The following is a 24490-nucleotide window of genomic DNA, read 5'->3' as shown; positions in this document are numbered from 1 at the left end:
TCTCTGCCCACTTTTTTCCTTTTGGATGATGGCTGTGGATGGTGCCGTGGCTGTCGTCCTGCAGAGCTGGTTTATTGCAGGTCGGGGTCCGGGCTCTTCCTCAAGCCTTCAATCCCTCATTTCCACGAGCTGAAAGCAGGAAATATAGAGCCTCTGGAAGGAACCGCCACTGGAAGCTCATAACCATAAATATACCCACAATATTTATGTTGTTGCTTTTCTCATCAATTTAAGTTTTTTTTTTTTAAATCAAGAAACGGTTGAGGTTACAGTGTTCTGTCAGGGATTTTGGAACGATCTTTACCACCCACATTTGTCTATACCATGATGGTATTAAACTATGTCAAACACACAGTCCCAATTCATAAATAAATAACTGATAAACTGATGAGGATAATGATGCCCTTCCGATCGTGGCCCATGAAAACTCTAATTTCAGGTACCAAAAGTCATCCAAGATGCACGTCAGAACTTTCTGATGCTGTCAAGACTTGACTTATCATCATTTGAAGTATATGGAAACCCTGCATTCAACACAATGCTCCTTTCAGTATATAGCAGGTCATGTAGCTTTAAACCCCTGTTCTTGGGTCCAGGCTGCAACCAGAGCCTCGAACATGATTCACTGGGACTTGTCCATGCAGCCCAACATAAGGAATGTTAATTTACAGTAATCCTTTGAAGCAAAGAACTGACTGAAGCCTGCTCATTCGACATGCCGTGTGACACGTTTGACTCTGGGAATGAAACAAGGAATGCAGGTTGCCAGGTATGCACCAAAGAGAAGGACATGCATGGAAACATGGTCCAGCATTAGGCAAAACTTCAATAAACTACCTCCTGCACATTTCTGAAAGCATTAGTCCGAGGCAAATTAAAAAGCAGAGTGCAATTAAAAGAAATCACTGTGTAAATGTTAGCATGTGGAAGTTTTCCTTTTGCTCATTTTTTTTAATGTAAGGAAAAGCCCTGCGGCAGAGTTATGCAGCTGCCTATTATTACTACATACATCTGGTTTTGATAAGACCCTATTACAATCAAAATCATAAAAAAGGTAATGTGGTCCTCTTGAACATTTAAATATAAGAAACACTATACATACAAAGTTCATCTGTTTGTGGCCCCTCTCAGTTCCATGAATGAAAAAAAGGAAGGGATCACTTTAAAGTCTATAACGTGGAGTAATTTGCACTTGGTGGAGCCTAACCATGTTACGACATAGTCTCTAAATGAACAAGAACTGTGAATATGATTATGTGTCTGCTTATCCATTCAATTTTTATCTTTAAGAGCTTTATGATGTTGAGTTATATCATTTGATTTACATTAACTGTCTAATTTCTGTCAGCTTGTTTAATGGGTTTAATATCATGTATAGTAGGTGCTCTTGAGCGAGCCCTTAACCAAAGATTTTTCTAACTTTTTGGCACAGAACCCATTTTCCAGAGTTTGAAAATCTGTGCGACCAACCCACGAAACAGAATTAAGATAAAAACATTAGGAACTCACATTTAAAGCTGCAAATTATGACTTATAAAAAACACTTTTACCAGTTTTTTGGTCAGTCGCAGTATAATTGAGTCACTTTTCATTGTGTGTGGGTTTTGTTTAGTTTTTTTCAAGTTTATCCTTATAATCGTATGAGGATGACTAGTAACATAGGCAGAGATTGCAGGGCCTTGGCCCCCTTAACGATTTAAAGATTTTACTAAATGCTGGTTCATATAAATAAATTAATAAATAAAATCGACTTACTAATGACTTTCCCAATCTCATTTGCGTAAAGGGCCTGTCATCTGTTAGAAGCGTTCTCAATGTTGTCAAAAACAGTATTTAGTAAACAGATCTACAGCAAGTATAAAATGAAATACGCAAACACTAGCATGATGAAGACGTCGATGAAGATGTATTCTCAAAGCAGAAAAAAAAAACATTTGTTTTAGACTTTTTTTAAATTTATGCCAGGAAAAAAGCATTTATATCTAAATGTAATTTAATATACAGAGAACAAAAAAATCGAAATACATTTCGAATATGAACTGCTTAACTGGCCGTTTTCCGTAAGATTTAACGCTACTAAATGTGTTTGTGAGTCTGCTTTTGCGCGTTTAACTTAAATTGTATACTGTCCAGCAGATATCAGCTTTAAAGCAGTGAATAATTCCATCATATATTTGCTTAAAGTCTACTACGCGATTGAACCATGTTTACGGTACATTCTATTGAACGTGTTTATTGCTATCTCAGCAGAAACAGACAACGCGGCCTTTACGACATTCCGCGTAATGTCTGCGGTTGCCATGGCAACCTCACGCGCTCGCTGCAGTCCTAATAGTCGTAAAACCGCTTGTAATGGTACACAGATTATGACTTTGTACTTTTACTTCAGAAATGATAAAATGTATTTAAAACTTTGACTGACCAAAGGTTGAGTGAGAAATATGAGGGTGACGATATCAGCCACTGTGGGGGTGTCTTGAGCTAAACTAAAGAGCAACTTTTTATAACGAGGAACAGGGTCATCAATATACTGGTATGAAACATTCGTATTATTTTAAGACAAAGTTCATGGAGAGAAGTTTGCTTTAAACACTTTGCCGTTGAAAGGTCCCTTCACCTATAAATGTGTTTGGATAGCAGGTTTCATCTGTATAACCTGGCAAAGCGTTTCATCCATGGCAATTGCTCAGCAATTCCTGACAGGCTGATTTGACAGCTGTAGCTCCGTTTTGGAGGGACCACGGACTGACGAGTTTCCACTAACCAAGAGATGAAATTGTCTGTCCAGACCTACTTTCCCCAGCATTAAAAATTAATATTTCTCCACTATGAGAGGGTAAAGTCTGGGTTTGTGAATGTTTCATTGGCAGGACGTGTAATTTCCTCAATAGATTCTTTATTCAGAGACCCCCTCCTGTGCGGTGGATGTGGATTCTCTGCAACTCAACACTTTAACAAAGCTCATAATGCTATTCTAGTATTCCAGCTGAGCAAATATATTAGATGCTCAATGTGTAAAAGGTGCCATGTTAAATTATGAAAGTTGGTTGTCATGCCGGATGGATAAAACATGCACAATTTTTGGTATGTCTATTTAAGCTACTTGCTGCAGGAGCTACAGTCTTCTGGAAAGATGAAGATAAAACACTGCATCTGTGCTCTAAATCTACTCCAATTCAATTTCAAATGCCAACGTACATATATTTTAAAGAAATAATTCATTTAGAAATGTAAAATCTGTCATCATTTATTCAGCCTCATTTCATTTAAAATAAAAATGCAAAAGAAGATATTTTGATAAATGCTGTACGGTCCAAACAACACTGGACCCATTTACTTTTAAAGGATTAGTTCACTTACAGTTACTGATAATTTACTTAGTTGACTGAAGAAAGAAAGACACGATCATCTTGAGTGTGAGGATAATTGAGGAAATTTTTACTCTGAAAGGGAACTAATTGTTTAATTAATAATTGTATTTGAAAAAAATCTTTCTTTATTTTTTCTCAAAAATGACTATTCCAAAGAAGAAAGAAAGCCATAAAACTTTAAAATTAAATGAAGATGGAGCAAGTGTTCGTTATAATCAATTTGTCTGTATAACAGTAAACCAATAATTATCTGGTCTGTTATTCAGTTTAATTATGTTTGTTATAAATTAAAATGTATTATTATTTTTGATATTTATAAAATAAATATTTGTAACTTTTCAAAAAAAAGTGTGCATTAATAACGTTTGACTTTGCGATCATGACTAATGAGAAATCCCGGAAAATAACAGGCAAAGAAGGTTTTACCACAAAAGCAGTGACACATTTGGCTGTCCGTTTTATGTTTAGTGTAGCTCGCACAGGTCTTTAATAAGTGCAGATTTTCTCAATCGTCTCTTATTATGGCTTGTGTCTAAGTGAAGAGTCCTTTTGGGGTGATATGAAACACCTCATGTTTTTTTTTTCACGTGACAGACTGACATTTGTGCTGCTCTGACAGCCAGTAACGCAGCAGGCCAAGGTTCACAGTTCCTTCCAAAGCAACCACCTCAGAGTGGCATGCCAGACAGCTAAATATAACCGTCCCAATCAAAATAACCAGGCAGTTGTTTCTGGTTTGGTCTTCAGGATTAATTAACCATCCCAGGACACAGTCTGTGCAAATTACAGAGCAATGTAAGCTACTGTAGGAGGTTGGATATACAGTATACACATGGAGGCCATAATGCACTGCAAAATGCAAACATCAGGTTACCTGTCTGGCTCTCCAATTTAATCTTATTTGCTCTTGCTGGGGCCTAACCCGAATTTTAACCTACCTACCTGTAAGCATCATTCATGTGGCAATGATTTGGTCTGCCAGCAACCAGTGGTGTATGAATTCCTGACCCACTCTGTGCCACTATTTATTCCCCCAACACTCTTTGAATAACCACATCTTTAATAATAAAAGCTTGGGGGAACGCGATACGGCGGCCCCAGGGCCATTAAAGAGGGCCAATCGGGTCCTATTCTGCTGCCAAATCGAATAATGAGCCAGACTCCTCAGCACCACATCAAACCAAAAACACACCACCTTCTCTAACAGTTTATTCTGCAACAGAAGCAGACACGTTTTTAACTGACGTTGCGCAAAATGTTTTACACATTATCATAAAGCGACATTCACTCAGAGCCTCATTTATGTATTTTTAATCAGGATTTATATGCTCACAAAACGGGTTTGAAATAAACAAAATCCTCATACAAATTTTCTAACATCCGTCAATTATAGCACAAGAAAAGCATTTCCTTCTTCGTTAGTAGCAAAATTATTATTATTTTTTGTTAGAGCTCGAGCTCCCGTTAAATTGTTTCATTGCTGCGCTAAAGACGCCCTTTGACTCGGAGTAGAAGACATCATTCGCGTACATGGTCTCGCAATGAAAGCCATGCGCGCTGCAATAAGCCCTGCTTTGTTTCCAATACATCCATGGTAAAACATTTATTAGTCTAATTACAGCAGGCTCCTGTTGAATTTTCTTCCTGTGTTACAGATGCGTTGGCGGGGTTCCCATGTCCTGTCACAATGTCGTTTTATTCAGCACTGTGCCACTGGGAAGAAATTTTGGCGGGGTTCGGTGTAACTAACAAAAGTCTCAAATGGCCTTCCGCACCTTTTAGCTTTATAATTGTTAGTGCGTCACTTGTTGGCGCAGGAAGTTTTGCGTTGTGTTTTTTGGATCTTTGGGGAGCTAGTTAATGAGGAATAGCATTAGGAATGAACAAGTTTTGTATAATGGCTTTTCAGTTTCTAGTCTAAGATTAAACCGGTTTGCTGTAGCTGTAGGCAGTGTGTGGTGTGAGAGAAAGCTGCCCTCACCATGTCATCTGCCTCAACGCTACTGTCTTTGTGTGTGGGCACAACTCTCGTTTAAACTATGGTCTATATAATCCTGTTTTGATTGGAGCTTAAGTCTCCCCTGCAGAGACTGGTGCCTCGTAGCCGCTCTCTCAGACAGGGAGGCCCCCGAGCGGTGGGCCATCCCCAGAAAACAGTCTCTTTAAGCAGCACGGCAGATCTCGGCTTCATGCCATGCCTTGCGCCTAGACTCATGCCCCTTTTTACACTACAGCTCAAACCACAAACAGATAGCAGGGGGGAGACCATGAACTTCACTTTATCTCTCGCAGAGCATCCAGCGAGCAATGAATCGTTCTTTCTTTCTGTAATGTTTCTGTAAGAGAAATTACAGAGAAATTGATTTATTATACTGACTTGACTGTTTATTGTCACGCGTGTGATAAGCAGGAGAGCACTCAACGAGTAAAAATGAAAATAAAGAGTTTTAATCTACTCAGATGACGAAATAAACAATATAAATACAGACAGACAGGCAGGCAGGCAGATAAGGTGAAAATCACACGCACATAAAGACGAGATCGGACAAATGAAACTGAAAACACAGGACTTAAATACACCAGGTAAAACACTAAATTAACTACACACAGCTGAAGACAATAAAGACAATTAACTAAAAGTAGGTCAAACGGAACACATGGAACACGACAAAAACAATAAACAAAGTCCAGAGAACATGACATTTATATAGATTTTTTATTATTATTTATATTGATGTTTTTTACTTTTTTGAGCTTTTGTACTAACTTGGGATCAGATTGTATATGGGTGTGTGCATCTATCTATCTATCTATCTATCTATCTATCTATCTATCTATATATATATATATATATATATATATATATATATATATATATATATATATATATATATATATATATATATATACATACATATGGACAATGCCCACTGCTATTTCAAAAACAGTTGGGTTCTTCAGAATTGTTTTTCACGATGAAACAGTTCTTTTTCTAAAGCTCAAGTGTTACAAATAAACATATAATACCCATTTATTAACCTTTGCAGCAAACAACCACCTAAAACACCCTAACAACCAGTATCCATGCCTTAGCAACTACCCATAACATCCTACCCATGTCTTGGCAACCACCCACAACACTCTTGTGTTGTGGCGAGTTTCTTCAGAAAATGTACAATCTTGTTCAGTTCACGAGACGGAAAAACAAGAAAAGTAAATACGACTCATACCGGCTGAAGCTGGTAGACAGGCGTACACACAGGACAGAAGATACATGGGAGGTTGCATCAAGCTTACAAACATTCTGTGAAAAGGTTAAAGGCTAAACACATACTGTAGTAAAATGTTTTGAATTAAAGGCTTGCACAGAACACTAGCCATTAATTTAGAGGCTGGTGATAGCATGTATTCAGTCGGTATTCCACTCCAACAAACTGCCTGTCACTGCTTCAGACACACTGATGAGAGGAGAGTGTAATGAACGTGTAATGTGGGGATAAAGAGCAGACTGATGAAGAAAACAGATCACGTCTCAGAATAAACTCACCTGGACTCTGATTTTCTTTTTCAGTCAGCCACATAAATGCCACACGGCTGAATGATATTTATGACACCTCTCAGGATCTAAAAATGATAAACTGTACTCCAAGCAGGAGATAAACAGCTCCATTCAGTCTAGCAAGTCTTATTAGTAGAATCTCCGGGAATTTGAAACATAACCGTAGGGACATTGTGTATTGTTGTAGCTCAAATTGCTTCTGTTAGTGCTTACTATTTGCAGTTCGACCATTTGTCCTTCATTTGTCAGCACAGGACCTTTCTCATGTTTAAGAAGGAAAAGAAAAACTTGACTGACCGAAGTTCTGAGTAAAATGGCAATTATGCTTTTTCAATCAAATCTGGTCTGATGCTAATGCCAAGTATTTTTAAAGCAGATTTTAAAAACATTTTGCGTGCAACAAAATTGATTCCCTCTGAACTACAGTATGAACAAAGTCACATTATTTCATTATTTTATTTTGAAAAGTCACATTAGTACCCTAATTTTGTGGTGTTAGAATGGTCAAAACACCGAGAAATTATTTCACACACCATTTAGAAACAAGCACAGGATGGCCTGGCAGAGGCAGAGTTGGGTGTTAGACAAACTCCGAGTGCTATGGCACCAGAAAAGTGTGAAAACAGCAGAGACTGTAGACTGCAGCTCGGCGTGGCCACCTCTTTCTGCACAAAAAAAACGGTCAGTAATACAGCTAATAAACCCAGCATTCTTTTAAACTCTACGTGTGCAGTACTTTGTGTTTCCTTTTGTAATCTGTGGTTACATTGAGAGTGATTTTTATCAGAGACCACCTGTAAGTGTGAGTGCATGAGGGAGGTGTGATTTTGCTAACTACTCAAAGAACTGCTATGTGGGAAAAATAGTCAGGTTTTATACCTCCAGCCACTTCCTGTACACAGTTTCACCTCTATAAAATACTCTTGTCGAGTGTAATGTTATGTCCAGGGGTTAAATTAGGCTGAAATCTTCACCTTCAAATAATTACTGGCAAATTATTTCTCAATCCGATCAATTTTTTGTACACTTTAATCAACGAAAAAAGGGAATTATATTAAGCATTATGTAAAATTAATTTAGTAATACATTTTGTACCACCTTTTAGAGGTTCCTCACATACAAAATGCCAGTTTAATGTCCCCTATGTCTAAAGCAAAACAGTATCCCTCATTCCTCAGTTATTTGTGTCAGCTATGGGATTGATATCGCCCTTCTGGGTCCTTGCTGGTAATTCTATAGGCAGCAGTCTTTCTATTATGGTTCAAAAAGGGCTGTTTTGTATTAATCCTCCCTTGAAACTGTTAGCTAATGTAGCTACTAGACCCCTATAAAATTCGATAAATGGAGAGCTGTTGCCAAACAAAAAAACGAGAACACAGAATCGTGATGGAGGTTTTAATTTCGTCCGCAGCAACAGGCATGGAAGCTTGGCCAAAAGTGACTTTTGTCTCCACATACCACTGTCTGGCCATAAAGGGAGCTCAGAGCTCTAGCTAATGTCTTTTAAATATATGTAACTGTACTCAGCGGCTCTGATAAAGAACATATGTTAAAGATCCTTCTGGTAAGACCTGGAGTCCAGAGGAAGGTGGTGATGATGCGGTCGACTCACGGCTTTGACCTCTGATGTGATTACGAGACCTCAAGGCCTCAGCGGAAGACGCAAGGTCTTCTGTGGTTGTCTGACTGAAATAAAACAGCTGACTGTGTGTGGCGGTGCAGTGGTCACTTGCAAAGAAACTAGCCATGGGGAGGGAAAAGACACTAAGAATAATGCATGCACTGCATGCCCCATAATAATATCACATCCCGTGCCAGACCTGCCAAGAATTTCTCCTTCCAGCGGGAATCATATCGAGCCATTTCCACCGCTGCACCTGCCATAATGAAACCAAGATGACCAGGCTCAAAAATTAGGCCATAAATATTATTTTACTTCCTCATGACTCAAAGGCTGAAAGTGAACATAAAGTGGGCCAGACCTTTCCAGTGGCAGAAGCATAAAAGAGGATTTCTCAAATTCTGATAAACCCCTATAATGAATCAAAACACCAAAATGACATAATTCACATGTACAGTATGCAGATAGAGTTACATTAAAACCACTGGATGGAGCTATATGTTTCCCTGTGACGGACAGACAGACAGGGTCTTTTAAAACCATTACTGAATGAACACAATGGTGCCTCTTAAACACTTCAGGCCCAAAAAATGGCATCATTACCTGATATTACATCACCTACCCAAAGGACTTTTAAACTCTTGAGATCCCATTTACACCCACCACACACACACACACACACACACACACACACACACACGTACGTATATATATATATATATATATATATATATATATATATATATATATATATATATATATATATATATATATTTAGTCAGTGCTGTCAATTAATTACGATGAATCACATGCAAGATAAACTTTTTTAGTTTTTGTGTGCATAATGTGTATATTTAATATGTATGAACAAACATGTGTGAGCAATATCCAACTGGGGGGCGTTTCATAAAACCACAAAACATGTCCACTGAGTGGTGCTAAAACACAGATTCACTATATGTAAACCCTGTCACATTTTTATCACGTTGATATAGATACATAGTGCTGTGTTTTTATCACGTTGCTTCACGTACAATGCAGTACATATCGCGATGGTTCACAATACAAATACCCGTGGACTGTTGCTAAAAGCTAATGCTCTAAAACAATTTGGCTAAAGCATGTTAGATTTACCCCAAATAAATGATATCTTGTGTCTAACCACTACAAAGACATCAGAGTCAACAACAAATTCCAGAAGAACTGGCCGAGGTAAGGCTTCTCTGAACGGCAACTGATGTCCTGAAGCTCACAGCAAACTAATTTTTAAAAAAAGATTTTATCTATAGCAACAATCTGGATATATAAAGTCTAAACAGCTACATTCCATAACACGAAAACAGTATTAGTTAAATGAATGTGTATTCGAGCATCTGTCACAACATTCGCTGTAAGAATGCAAGCTGTGAGATTCAGTAAAACGTTTGGAGCTCTCTTATAGAATTTGGCTCACCCTGAAAAGGCTCTCAGCCAATCATATTCGAGGACCATAAATAACTTGTATAAATCTTTCTTTTTCCAATTTTGTATGTTTTAGGCAATGACATATGGTAAAGTTGTACTTTAAACTGGCAGACACTGTTGGCCTGTATAATTGTGACACATATACATCCACGCAGGATGTCTTGCCAAAAGTGTCATTTTCATTGTGAGAGCTAATGATCCCAGATTTCCTTTACCTCGATAGGCAACCAATGGACCATTGCACAGTTATTAAAAACAGCTAATTATTCCAACTTTTATTGTCCCAGGCAAAGTTATTAATCTGGCGATGCAATGTCATAACTTCCATCTCCGGCATCTGCTTTGGAACAAATGCAAACGCTTGCGTTGCACGAGAATGAGGACCACTAGCACTCAGGCCTCTCAAACAGCATTTCCTGTTTGTGGTTCCACTTGTTCAGTCTTTGAAGTGTGCCATAATAATAGAACCAAATGGAGCTAATGAAAACGCACTCCGTCAGATTAAAAGGAAGCCATAGACTCTACTAAACCAGAACCTCTTACCACAGACACACACCAGGAAAATACAGACATCCTCAATATCATACACTGCCTTTAAGGCGCTGCCTCATAGTTTACAGAAGTGGTTTTGTGATGAAAAGAGAATCCAGAATGGCAAAAGGAAAAAGGCAACACAAACGTCTGGACAGACATTAGCTAGGCCTACTTTACCATTAGCATGTGTTTGTGTCCTGGATATAAAACATTACTGTCTTCAAAAATAAATGTAAAAAATGTCATCATTTACTCACCCTTACATCAAACCGGAGGTCTGTGGAACACAACAGGAAAACTTTTTTTTCCTCATTTCATTTATGGTTGGAAGCTTCAAACCTACAAATAGGACACTTAAGTTCCATAACAGCATCGTACAATTTGTCCAAATGACTTGTGCATCATTTATTTCCAGTGAATTCATAAGAAAGTTTGGGTGAGGAACAACATTGTCAAGTTGTTATTTAATCATAATAATTTGCTCTATTTAAGTTGATTTAAACTCGACAACTGGATCTGTGCAATCAGCTAATGAATCATTCAGACTGCGTTTGTTAGCCAACTGATTCATAATGAAAAGATCCGACTAGCTCACAAATCTGATTTTTGGAATGAGATGAGATGGTAGTTGGGATTGACTATTCAGAGAAAATGATGTTGCCAAATTTTGTACTGCTGAAGGCCTTCTCTTTAATAAATCACGTAAGCGTGCCACTTTCTTGACTATGATTTTACAGTTTGGTTTGGTGATTGTGTGGCCCCTGAGATGACATCTGTGTGCACTTCATTAGCTTCTAACATGTAGCAGATTTTACATATGCATTCACTACATGGAGGGTTTATGAACCCTACTTCAAAGATGGATTACTTTTTTTTCCCTCATTCATTCAACAGTTTTGTCCAGGTGTCTTTCCTTCCCACTTTCATGCCGCAAAAGTAGTAAACAGTTGATTTAATTATATATTTATTTATTTATTACCAATGCTTATTCTCTTCTGGAAATAATTTCTAGGTTTACAGGTGCATCTGACTTTTTATATATGACAAATGTAGACGGAAGATTAGGCCTGCCTCTCTCTCTCTCTCTCTCTCTAGATGCAATGATTATACAGAACATAGCACTAGGTTAATTGTCCGTGACTCAAATTAAACGTTTTGGCAGAACCCTACCTGAAGAAAATGTTTATTCATTTTCATTCGGTGAGGTTTTGTGAAGTGGTTTCAGTGCCTGTAATGATAGACAGATTGATGCCATTTGCACCTGTCAGAAAGACTTACAGCTGCTCCGAATGATGTCACATTCCAATAAGAGCCCCATTCTCTGCTGCCAATTGGGAATATCTGTTGGTGTGCTATGAAATGACAAACGTTGCATAATAGAGCTTTAGAACTTGACAGACGGTTGGACAAAAGTTCTGAAAATATACAACGGCACCATGAAGTGCAACATGAACTGCGTTTTATTAGCACACAATATACACATTATCAATCAGTTGACGATATACTTCAGCTGCTGCGGGATGTGTGATCAACATAAAGTACAAGATGCTAAACCAGGTTTACACAATGATTTTCTGAAGGACATTTATCGGCAAAACGGACGCAATCGCTGTCTACTGTTGGAGATATTTTGTATTGTCATAAGTGGTTGAAAAAATACTTCAGCACTGAGGAGTATCAGGTACAGAGACATCATTTTCACCAAACATAAAAATAATAATAATAATAATAAAAAAAGATCAATAAATAAATCAATTATATACCATATAAATGTAATAGCTATGTGGAGGCTATGCTTTTTATTTAGCTTTTTGTTCTTTTTAAATTCATTTAACTGTAGCTGGTATTATAACCCTTTACACATTTAAACTCTGAAGGTGTCAATACTGAAAATACAGTAATTTTTTATATATATATTTATCGTCAATGTTACCGTTATTAGATAAACTCACCAACTATGTACACATGAGTTTGTGGCCATGCTAGTTGAACAACTAAGATTCTTACCCACAATATACAGTCAAAGCATAAAGCGGTCTGGACGTAAACATCTTGTGCTGAGAATAATAATTTCGCAACTATGCATGGTTTGCAACATTGCTGTGAAAAACAAAGTACCTATTGGACAAGAAAGGCAATACATGACACACGCTGCCTTGATTTCATAAGGGAAGGGGATGGTGTAAATTGTACATAAATACAGATAAGTCTCTCTCTTGTTTTTCAGGGCATCATTATCAGTCAATCACGTTTCTAATCCCTTCTGCTCCTTTCGCCACTCTGTGCTCGTTCGACTCCTCCAGGTCTCCAGGCCCAAGCTTTCTGTGCTTCCAGCTCAGTCTCTCTCTTCTTCCTCCTCAGTTATGAGCTATATGAACAGCTGCTATAGTGTTCCATGATATCACAGTGGGGTCACGGGTCGGGGGGGACGTGTCACCGGTGAGGGAAGCAGCAGGAGGCACAGAGACACAGTGTGACCACATGAGTGTGAATAATCCCGTTTGGATGCGCGACTTGTGTTTTCATCAGGGTAGGTGTGTGTGGAGCATGGGTTAGCAGCTTTGTGGTCTTTGTTCCATCGAAATGTCTCTCTCTCGCTCTTTCTATTTTTTATTTATTTATTTATTTATTTTTACTGGCTGGCTCGAAGAGAGGCGAGGTGGTCGCTGTGTTGGTTCTGAGCCCGGAAGCGCAGCCTCTGCTTGTTGGACTTCTTCTTCTGGTCTTTGGTTCGGTGGCCTTTCCCCGAACCCCCTGTAGCAAAACAGAGAGAAAAAGCGAAATTAATTATTTTTGTCTCGACTGATTGGGGGCAGAAAGATCGCACACATTTTTAAAAGGCTTTTCAATTGATACTTAAGAAGACAAATGTTTTCAGTTGCAGAATATTCATTATTTCGGAACATAATTAGGTTTTCCATCCTCTGTATCAAGCAAGCACCATCTTTTAAAAGTATACTAAATTGTACTTACATTAAAAGCGATATTATGCACATGAACATGGATAGTAAAATGTTTTTGAAAGAAGTCTCTTAATGGTCATCAAGCCTGCATTTATTTGATTAGAAATACAGTAAAATTCAGTAATATTATAGTAATAAATAATATAGTAATATGTATGCTGATCAAATGGTCAAGTATGTATGCTTCTAATGGTCAAGCAAAAAAAAAGTATATATATATATATATATATATATATATATATATATATATATATATAGAGAGAGAGAGAGAGAGAGAGAGAGAGAGAGAGAGAGATTTTTGGAAGTTTTAGTATCTTTACAGTACAAAATTGACAAAATATATGCATGGAACACAATCTTTACTTAATATTTTTACTTAATATAAGATTTTTGGCATTAAATGTATCCATACAATGCAGTTTTGGCAATTGCCAATATATAATATATGCCAATATGCAATATATAAAGTACACTAATGTGTTATTTTACTCAATAAGACAACATATCCTCCCCTTAACTCTTTCTTGGAGTTTCTTAAACGTTAAAACAGCAAGCGAGACCTTCAGCTGACTGTGAATGATATTTTTTATGATTTAAAGACAGCAGCTCTCCGAGCAGAACCCCAAACCAAATGAACCTTTCCTCACCCCTTCTCCCCTCCTCACACTCCAGCTCAAAAAACAGTGGAGCAAAGTGCATAACACTCGTTCATTTCTCAGCCAGGCTTCTCAGACCAGAATTAATGCAAGCCAGGTGTCGCAGGCAAAGCATTCTGGGAAAGGCTGTGTGGCATATCGCACACAACGAAGGGTGGCTTGCTAAATCCAACAGTGGCAAATAAGATAACGAGGTGCGTATGATTGAGTGTGTGTGCGAGTGTGTGAACGTTCGAAGGAGAAAGTGTGACTGAGAGGCACAGAAAATTTGTCAGCAGGGGAAAAACGAGTCAGACTTGGATGCCGGGTGGTATCTGGATCCCGATCTGGCACACATTCTCCGCTAGCTGTGCTACGGTTCACGTACAGGCTGCAGAAAATAATCTTTCTATAGCTGTATTTCGAGGCCTGGCTCACAGTCTTATTATTGCACTTGTTCAGGCCATTTAGCACCACAAAATGAGGCAAGGCAGCATAATGTGTGGTGACTTTATCTCAAGTGGGCCTCTCTCTCAAACGCGGTCCCTGTGCTTGGCTCGCTCGCAGCTGCCCGATTGCCATTCCCAGCTCCTCGATGTGAATTCTGAGAAAATGATTTTCTTAAGTGGAAACAACCCTGAGAAAATGCTCTCTTTTGGTGGCACGAGAGAAAAAAAAAATGTAACAATTTCGCTTAATCTTCCACCAGCAATTTCCTGCAATTAATACAATCGTTCTATTTTGGGACTGATTTCTCGCGGTCTTGCAATTTGGCACAATGCAAAAATGTTGTCTTTACGCGGCGGCTCGTTATGCCTTCAGAAACGCCTCGCAAAAGCCCTCGGGGTCCATTTTACTCAGTTTTCACTGAACCGAATCTCCATGCGCCTCACATAAAAACAACAGCAACAGCGAAGCCGTTGAACCTCTTCGATAAATGTCGCTTCCAATTGCTTCAAGTGAGCTATAACGGATTTGCCCAGGCACAACGTGCAAGTCCACAATGACCACAGGCAATTTCTTTTCGTTTTCCGTTTTAAGAGGCTGTTTTGATTCAAAACCGTGTGCTTTATAAACATAGTCTGCAATATGATCAATTTAGGGGCTCGGTTTGATGGCAGTAAAGAGCAGAGGTCTACATTAAAAAGACCTGTGTTGGAGGCCAGAGCACATGTGTGCTTTCCTCCCAACCATTAGAACAATATCCTGTCTCATTAAGTTCTGTTTATAGTAGTGGAGAGCAGTGTGATTAACTACGAGAGAGCTAAACTTCAGGCTAGCGCTGATCAAATCGTTCCAAAGGCATCGGTCAAAAAGACAGGACAGGTTTTTCTAAAGGGCTATTGTAGGAACCAGATGGTACCTTCTTGGCTTCTTCTGGCTGGAAGTGTCTTCAGGAATGTCATGGTTTATAACGTGTACATGAATGAAACTCATTAGACATTGCTATTCAACTAGAATTCTTTTCACAGAAGTATGACAATGTAATCTAGAGAGTATACCATAGTTCATGAAAGTACAACGGTAAAATATGTTTGTCCAAAAAAAAAAAAAAAAAACCATAGATGGTGACATTTAAAATTTGACTGTTGAACGCAGAAATGTCTCTGATTTTAGTTCAGAAATTTTTGAACAGGGTCGAGTAAATCATTTTAAATTTAATTCATCACTCGTTTGTGAATTTTAAGAAAATGCTGATGGAAATTTTTTATTACATTTCATAACTGACAGCTAGAGGGCAACCAAAACTAACTGAAAGCCTTATGTCTGTGCAGGTCAAAACAACGCCTGAAATGGAAAATCATATCAAGATGTCTGCAACTATTTAATGTGTCTCAACCTGAATTGATGTCAGGCATACGATTGTTTGAATTAGGGCCGTGTTTGCAGTTTTGATCTAATATTTACAATTAATTGCCAAGTCCAATTAGCAAAGTTCACAGAGTGAGGTCAAGACAGCGCTGCCTTTCGCTAAACCCCACAGTTTGAATTACAGCGGAGAAACGTGAGGGGAAAAATTATGTTTTTAGCATCTCTGATTGGGAAAGCTGAAAGCAACCATATGCCAGAATGGTTTTTATCTATAAACATTGGTTTATTTTTCTTTCTTTCGTTTTTTTTTGGTGGAATAAAAAAAAAAAAGAAATCTTTCCGACACTGATTGCTTTCCTTTTGTAGATAAAACAAGCATCTGCCAAAAGACACTCAGTTTTACATGACTTTCAGCATCAAACAAATAAACAAGTTAGTGCTAATCAGAAACAGTGTGCTTGTGTGTGCTCTAATGTTCCGATATCTGCACGGAAAATTGATTACCACTCCTTGGCAACAAAAGAGAGAGAGCTTTCCCCTGAGTGAATGAGTGTCAAGAAAGAAAAGCAAAGAAAAGAAAACACAGGTGTAAGTTGAAACACACTCTGTACTGTACGTCCGCATGATTTCCTCATAACTTTCTTTCTTCTCCTTTTTTCTGCCACACGCATGGATATGATCTGCTGAAACACCTGGTGATGTGAAATGAAGCCCACGGTAAACCGCTTGGGTGGAAGTTCCACTCCAGACCACAAATTCCTTCAGCACGCGATTTGACATATTATTCTCTCCTTTCAATCTTCTACCTGGCTCTAACTGCACTGCGTGCCTTTAAGATAATGTCTCAGTGTTATTATATAAATGCACAATATCATATAAATGTTAGATTTCTGATCATTTCATCAAGATGAAAATCTCTAATAATATGGGTTCGATTTCCTGGAAACTAAATTTTAATAAATGTATTAATTTTTTTTTTTTTATCCAAAGCGAGTTACATCGCATTCAAGGTACTGTATACCTCGAATGCAATGTAACTCACCCTGAATACAAAAAAATCCATGAGCAAATTACCAAATGAATATAAACCAAATGCATATCAATCAATCGATCTTTCAGTCAATCGGTCAATATATTTAAATAGGTAAATATTCATATTAAAACAGATAAAATTAATATAGCCTAAATAAATATATTCTAATAAATAATAATATTAAAACAAATAAATAAAAATATACTTATATTTAAATAGATACGCAGTTATTATATTGTATTGAAACAGTAAAAAAGAAAAAAAAAGAAAAAAACATGCTTGACTTTATTGTAATATAAATCTTCCTCAATAAAAAAGTGCTTTCCAGGCCTGGCAGTGACCCACTGTCAAAGTGGCCGTGACCAAATGAAAAGACATCCGTCAAGACAGCCTTCAAATTCAACCCAAAGTGACTTCATCTGCATGACTCAAGTAGTTCAGGAATCGAAAGGCCTAATCTTATCAGCACAGCATGTGGTTTAAGGAAATCGATGCCTGACCTCAGGAAAGCATTACAAGCGAGCGGTAAATGGGCCTCTCTGCGAAGGCTCTTCTTCTGTTCAGAACCTTCTCATCTTTCAAGGGATCAACAATTAATAATTGCCTTCTCTGCTGCTCCTTAATCTCATCCACTCCTCCCACCACCCGCTCAAAACGGCAAGAGATAAAGAGAGAATGGGGAGGAAAGACGCAAAATGGAAAACAGGGTACAAGGACTCTCGTGGATGTAGGAGATGATATAAAGCTGCAGTTTTGGTGGTCCATCATTTTCATAAAGACACCAAATGCAAAGTCATTATTTGTGAGTAAAGGAGAGGACTGCTGGCGCCAGCGAGATTTGATTTCAGTGGCAGAAATTGGATTAGCAGCCATTAAGGGCCTCCTAACACATACATTTATAATGCTGTGAAGAGATGCGTAACTGCAGCCAGCTTCCCTTGACTTACAGCGTGGACAATGTGTCTGGAAGGAGATCCAGCGAACCTGGCAGAGCACAGAGGGGGAATTCACTAAACCGTTGAGTCAGTTTCAAACGCAGCATTTCAGCACTAAACTCTGTTTATTCATCGCCGCTGTAATCCAGTTTTACTGGTCTAATAACAGCTATTTTCTATATAAATTAAGGTAATTATAAATTATGACTGCTTTTTGTTTAAAGGTGAGAACTAATTTCTTGGCTTAATTAATGTTTTACTTTTCTGATTTTTTATAGCGATCAAAGCAACAGTTACTCGTCAGATATTGCAAGATGAGAAATTTCAAAAAAGCAAATAAAGAAAAATATCAAATAGTATTAATTGATTTCAGTCCCTGCACTATTTTGTTGTCTAATATTAATTCCTCTTTTCGCTGTATTGTAGTATCTAAAATAAAATTTGTCAATCTTTTTTCCCAACAGGCATGTACTTAACTCACACATGCATTTATAAATGAACAAATTCATAAAAATTCAACAAATAATAAATGCAAATCAATAAAACAATCATTTGAATAATCATTTAAATATAAAATAATCTAACATTTAATACGCAAGTGATCAATGCAGTAAGTGACTTTTGATTTGCAGCTCATTGTCTAGCTAAACACTTTAGTGTAGTTGAACAACTTTAAATCACGATTAGCATGTAGCTTAAGTTACAGTATTAAAGCAGTTTCCACAACACTGCCCTGAGAAGATGATCCTTTATAGGTAGAAGTCCATCTTGTTAACCAGCTGACAAGAAGCTTCTCTGCACAGTGTCACTTAGCCTAACAAGGTTACTCTGGATCATACCTCTCTCCCCTCCTCTCTCTCTCCCTCTGAAGCTCTGCTTATTATCAGCAGGAATGATTTAAAACACATGCATTCCAAACTCAGAGCTAAAGTTGAGATTAGGTGGGTCATTACTGTCTTAATTCTGAGCAACGGTAGAATTGTAGAGAGATTCAGGAGCAGGTGAGTGTACCGTATCAGTTCTTTAAAAATAGCCATAAAGATCATAATTTTTAGCACAAAAGCACGCATGACTGGTGCAGTAATTAAACTGGTGGTTAGGTCATGAGCTGAACTGGAAAAGACTGAACAGATTTTTTTAATGTGATACAAAGAGTTTTCAAGCTCAGATTGAGTTATAGTAAGACTGATGAAATTTAAAATGTACTTAAAATGACCCGTTACAAAAATCCCACCGCAATCGTGCTGATTTTTAAATAAATATATAAACTATATAAGTAAATATAGATTTGTGGCTCTTTAATGTGTAGTGACAGATCATGTCTTCCTCTTTACTGGTTATAACATGAGTGAACGTCAAAAGGCTATCTTGTTTTAACTACAGAAAGATGTCAATACTTCATCGGACAAAATGTCAGATTTGCAATTATTATTGGTCAGATGGCCTGTCAATCAAACTCACATGTTGAAGCTTATATGTTAACTACAAAGCATCTAGCCTGCGTTTAATCAATAAATGAGGATGATTTTTTAGAAAAATAAAAGCTATTAAAAATATTATTTTATTTAAAAATAGTGTTTTATAATACTACGATAAAAAGAAGAAATTGCAATACTGACTTAACTAAATTTACAATGAACTAAACTAATATTACAATTCTAAATTGAGCAAAAAAATTATGTGTGAATAATTTCTTTGTCTTATGATTTTATCAAAACTATCAAAGCATCCCAAAAATAGGCTTCATTTACTTTGGGAGAAAAGTTGCAGAAGTTTTCATAGAATATATAATTAATATATTGAAGTGTATTTTTTAAACCCATTGCCCAATGTGTATGGGTGTGTGTGACGTGCAAATGTTTTACAATAAATTAAAAATAAATTATAGCTTAAACAAGACAAAACTAATTTCCATTGGTTTAGTACTAATTCTCAAGCAACTGTTAAATATTAAAAGTGCCCCTATTATGGGTTTTTGAAATGATTATATTTTGATTTTAGGAGTCCCAAACAACAAGATGAAAAAACACTTTAATTTTCTTATTATATGAATTTATTTTTAACTATATGTTCAACAAATCCCAAATAATTCATCAAGTATTAATTTTTCCAAACACATCCAGTGATTGGTCGATTTCATTTAAAACATTTAAAAAACTACTCACAGTCAGAGTGACTCTTTCTTTTGGGAGACAATAACTTTATACACACTGCACTTTGAGATTTAAAACTGTTGGATGTTACATTCACTTAAAGCTGTGTTACACACCGCATGAAAAGCCATTTTCAAAAATCCATAATAGGGGAACTTTAAAGCAAAAAAGTAAATAATATATAGAGCTATGAACATGTTCATAAATCAGTCAATCACCTGCAGACGTGAGCGGTGTCCACTATGAGTTACCACAGTCATGCCAGCTGCTGTCTATGCCACACACAGAAGCTGATATGCCTGCCACCGCAAACCCATAGAGAAGGCTGCAAAACAGTTTCTGTGGTCTCCTATCTCCCTGCCTGACTCACCCCCACATCTGGGCTTAAGTACATAGAGCTGTAGTCTTGTGTCCCTCAGAAAATGAGGCATAATTAGCTTTAGTTTCATTTAATTACTGCCTAAATGTTATGTTACATTTCTGACGAGCGACATAAAAAGCTTCCACAGCCTTATCAAAGAGAACCTCTGCGCTATTTTAGCGAACATCCAGCGCTATTACCAACCAGCACTGAGAAAATGGAAATAGGACGATAAAAGACATCAAGGGATTACCACATATTCATAATTTGTGTCATATGTTACAATTTCACAAATGCATCATTTCTGATAAGGCAAACGACGGCTACAGCCGAGGTAAAAGTATTCAGTTTTTCTGGAGTCGCTTAAATGTATTTAAACCTTAGCGTGCCGCTTTGATCTGTCAGATTTACGTAAACATCTGTTTCGTGCTGATAGAACGGAGGAATGATATACTAGCGGGGGTTCTTATCAATTCAGCTATCGTCAGAAGAAAATAACTGATGTGTTGCATTACATGCCCAGGCATTTTACGATGAACATCTAGGAATGTTTAGTGTATTAAGAACATCTTTTGTTTATAGTACCAGAAAGGCGGTTGCTAGAATTAGCTTATGATTAAGGCTTCTGTCTTCACTGCCTCACAAACCAGCAGGAAAATATCTTGTCCCTGGAATCCATCACTTCTCGCTCGCTCCGGCAGTGCGCAATGTTTAACTGTACAATTACTGTAAGTTTAAAAGCACATTTTCATGTTTGCCCTGAAAATGGAGAGGAAGAAGAAAAATTTCAACAGCTTTGCCAAGGATGTGACCTCGTCACACTACAATTACACAAACTATTTGATGGAACATTTGTTTTCCATTTTACCCCTGAAGCTGCATTTCCTGCGAGTGCTGTGGGGTGATGGGAAGTGCGGCCTGTAAGTGTGTGCGTCACGGCAAATGAGAACATCGTAGCCCCCCTATATAGGGGCCAAGCCTCAGATTTTGTCATGTACTATACATATAGATGCAGAGGTAATACTATTTTACACCACAATGTGCGGTTGTGTTGGCAGGAGAGCGAAGGTTCATTGTGAATTTATGGGAAACATTTGGGGCCGCCGTCCCCACTGGGGCTTTTCAAACTCAGGTCCATGTTAAATTCATACAATCTAATCTGTTCTGTATATAAATACCCTCCGAGGCGCAACCATACTATAAAGCGAAACCTGCAGGCTACATCTTGAGCCGAGAACGTACCTGTCGTAGCCCTGTCTGGGCCATATGTGTTTCTGAGCTGTACGCCTAGCACTTTCAGATCTGTTTGCTCCTTCACTCCCCAAGGGCACTTCTAGAGGATGTAAGAGGAAATTGTGCGGCATGATGTGTTCTTTATATCACATTTCAGAAACAAGGCCTTCAATCTCCGTCTCCAATGGGGAACGAAGAGGAAATCTGCCTCGTGTCTCGAGGAACCGAGTGGGTTTCTACATAAAAAAGAAGTGCCCATGAGGCAGACGGGCTCTGCCAAATCAGACAGGCTTAAACACTAAAACTGAAGACAGTGTGTTAGTGTGTGTGTTTTGGAGAGGAGGGACCTTCTGTGAAATATTTGAAGTCAGGAGCATCAAGCTTGCTCGCCTTTTCTCAATTCATAAAATTCCCTTCAAAGACCTTTCATCTGTTTAAACGGGGTGCTTGTATCCTTTTGAGAGTTAACTTAAAAAAAGAGCAATACAAAACTTCTGTACTTGCATCTGTAGGCCTCTGGGGCTGTGAGGTGCATTTTGAGGATCTAGGTGCAAAAGATCCTGTCAAAATCAAACGACTCACCTGAGTGAAACTGACAGCTTTTATCATCTACCTATGGAGCCCCCCTCAATTCAAATGCCCCAGTGCCAGTAATTCTCCTCAGCTCTGCTAAAGTACTTCTGCTAAGCTCTTTCAAGGCCCAACAAGGTCAGGGGGTTTTGCACCACAGCAATGGTAAGAAAAACAGGAGCATGTCAGGGAAAAGATCCAAAAGTAACTAGAAGGTAGCTGGGATTTGTTCTACATCCAGGTATTAAGTATAAACACTGGGATAGGGAGGATGTCTTTTATTAACTATACTGAAATTACAGTACTGAATAAAATCTGCATGAATTTAGCAAAAAGAAAACTAGAGTTTTCTACCTAGAGCAACTGCACCATATAAATTAGACATTTGGGTAGATGTTTAAGCAGTGTTCCTCTGTGAATACTCAAGGGGGGACGGGGTGGTACTTCTTATTCTCCATCCTGTTTGTTACTTGAATTTCAAATCAGTTTTCACATCCCCGCTTACAACCCATGCGTTTATTATGGTGCATTTACTAAATTGTAAATCAACACAGTCTCTTTTGGTTATTCCCTGCTGTGTGTATGCAAGCTTGGATGTCCAAACACCTAAAAACACAGGAATCTAGCAGCAAACGACACTTTGTTTTGTCTGGGTGTCTGTTTCATTGGTCCAAGCCTCTGGATATGAGCAGGTCAGAAGCCACAGCTTCCCTCAGTATCGCGAGGCTCTGATTACAAGCTGTGATGTCTCAATAAAAATGCCCGAGAGAGAGAGAGGACAGAAGATTTTAGCGGTTCAGTTGGTGCAACTGTGCGCCAGATGTTGAAAGTCAAACCCCGCTCCCAGCTAGCCCTGAAGAGGGGGTGGTCTAGGCCTTGCTAGTGTCCCACTGATATTGCGGGCACATGAAAAGGAACCTCAGCATACACACTATCAAAAGTGGAGCTTATACATTAGTGCTTATGTGTGGGAATGTATGAATGCATGTTTATTGAAGGCTTGTGGAGGAAGTGTCTTGCCTGTCATGTGTGATGTGTGTACGCCTGTTATGTGTGTCTGTGGAGATGAAAGCGTGTGTGAGGCCTTGCGGAAGGGCATGCAGTGGGCTACGCAGAGGCCTGGAGGACAGAAGGGCCACATTCAAACGGCAAACACTGAATGATTGCAGCCTAATTAGCATGATGACAAACGTACGATACTATCATGAGACAGAATAACTGCTGAAAGTCATGGTCGCTAGAATGTATATTGCGAAATAAACACGGATTGCCTTAGGTTGTCTGTAGCTACAGGCCGATCTCATGGCAATTTGAATGTATTTTATGATATGGCTAATTTGTACAACCTTACATGTACAAATTAACACGATTTTTGGTAAATCATGTGCATTTTACAAGTTGCACAATTCGTATTAATTTGTAGGTAAGACCTACACCTAACCCTGTCCCTAAAAGTAGCCGTCACTAAAATTGTACTAAATAATTCTAGTGAGGTCGTACGAATTAGTCTCGTAAAATAAATGAATTAGTTACGAGATAGTGTTGGTATGGATTTGATTGACTTTCACAACTTTATTTTAAAAAAAAACAAAAAACATATATTTTATTTAGATAGATAGATAGATAGATAGATAGATAGATAGATAGATAGATAGATAGATAGATAGATACCAATCCCTCTTCTACAGGACTCGTTTAGGGTTCATGCCTGTGGTATGACGACGGATTCTCCATATAAAAGTCGGTGGGATCATAGGGTGTTTCAAATATTGCTCTCTGAAGACAGTTGCTGACAGAATGACAGGGGCCGTATTTATTTTGGTCAGGGTGCAGGGCACTTTGTGGGGAGTTAATCAGAGACTCCCCTCTCCCCCCTACAAGGAATGTAACTGTGAAGAAATAAAAAAAAGTGAAAAAGACGGCCAGGGACTAGTAATGACTTTCACTCCCTGTGGAAGATTTACCACTGGCAGAACTCCTCAGAGACCACAAGAATTTAGGCAAAGGGTGCGACACAAACTGTAAAGCAGGTGAGAAGTTGCTAGAACTGATGCTTCCTGACTGACAACTACTAGTATTTTTTAATGGTTTTTAAATGTCGTCAATGACCTGGTCTTTCCAGTGGGGAACGTAAAGTTTTCATTCTAAAAGCTGCAATTTTCTGTTTTTCTCAAGGTCAATCAAAGTAACTTTCAAGTTAGAGGTCACTACTCTATGTGAACACAGTGCTAAACATTCAGCAGATT

The 24490-nt window shown here is 38.1% G+C and overlaps 1 protein-coding gene across 1 annotated transcript in view; it reads right to left on the bottom strand.

Annotated features, from left to right (window-relative positions):
- Positions 1 to 11991: 11991 nt before the first annotated feature.
- Positions 11992 to 24490, bottom strand: part of rspo2 (R-spondin 2) — a 51725-nt gene continuing 39226 nt past the window's right edge. Inside the window, exon 5 of the mRNA XM_043260352.1 lies at positions 11992 to 13303. Within this exon, the coding sequence (XP_043116287.1) occupies positions 13182 to 13303 (122 nt within the window). The 3' untranslated portion in view covers positions 11992 to 13181. The remainder of the gene's footprint in view (positions 13304 to 24490) is intronic.

The sequence above is a fragment of the Puntigrus tetrazona genome, chromosome 16 (assembly GCF_018831695.1).
Source record: "Puntigrus tetrazona isolate hp1 chromosome 16, ASM1883169v1, whole genome shotgun sequence".
NCBI classification, from domain to species: domain Eukaryota; kingdom Metazoa; phylum Chordata; class Actinopteri; order Cypriniformes; family Cyprinidae; genus Puntigrus; species Puntigrus tetrazona.
This window is presented reverse-complemented; position numbering and strand designations above follow the sequence as displayed.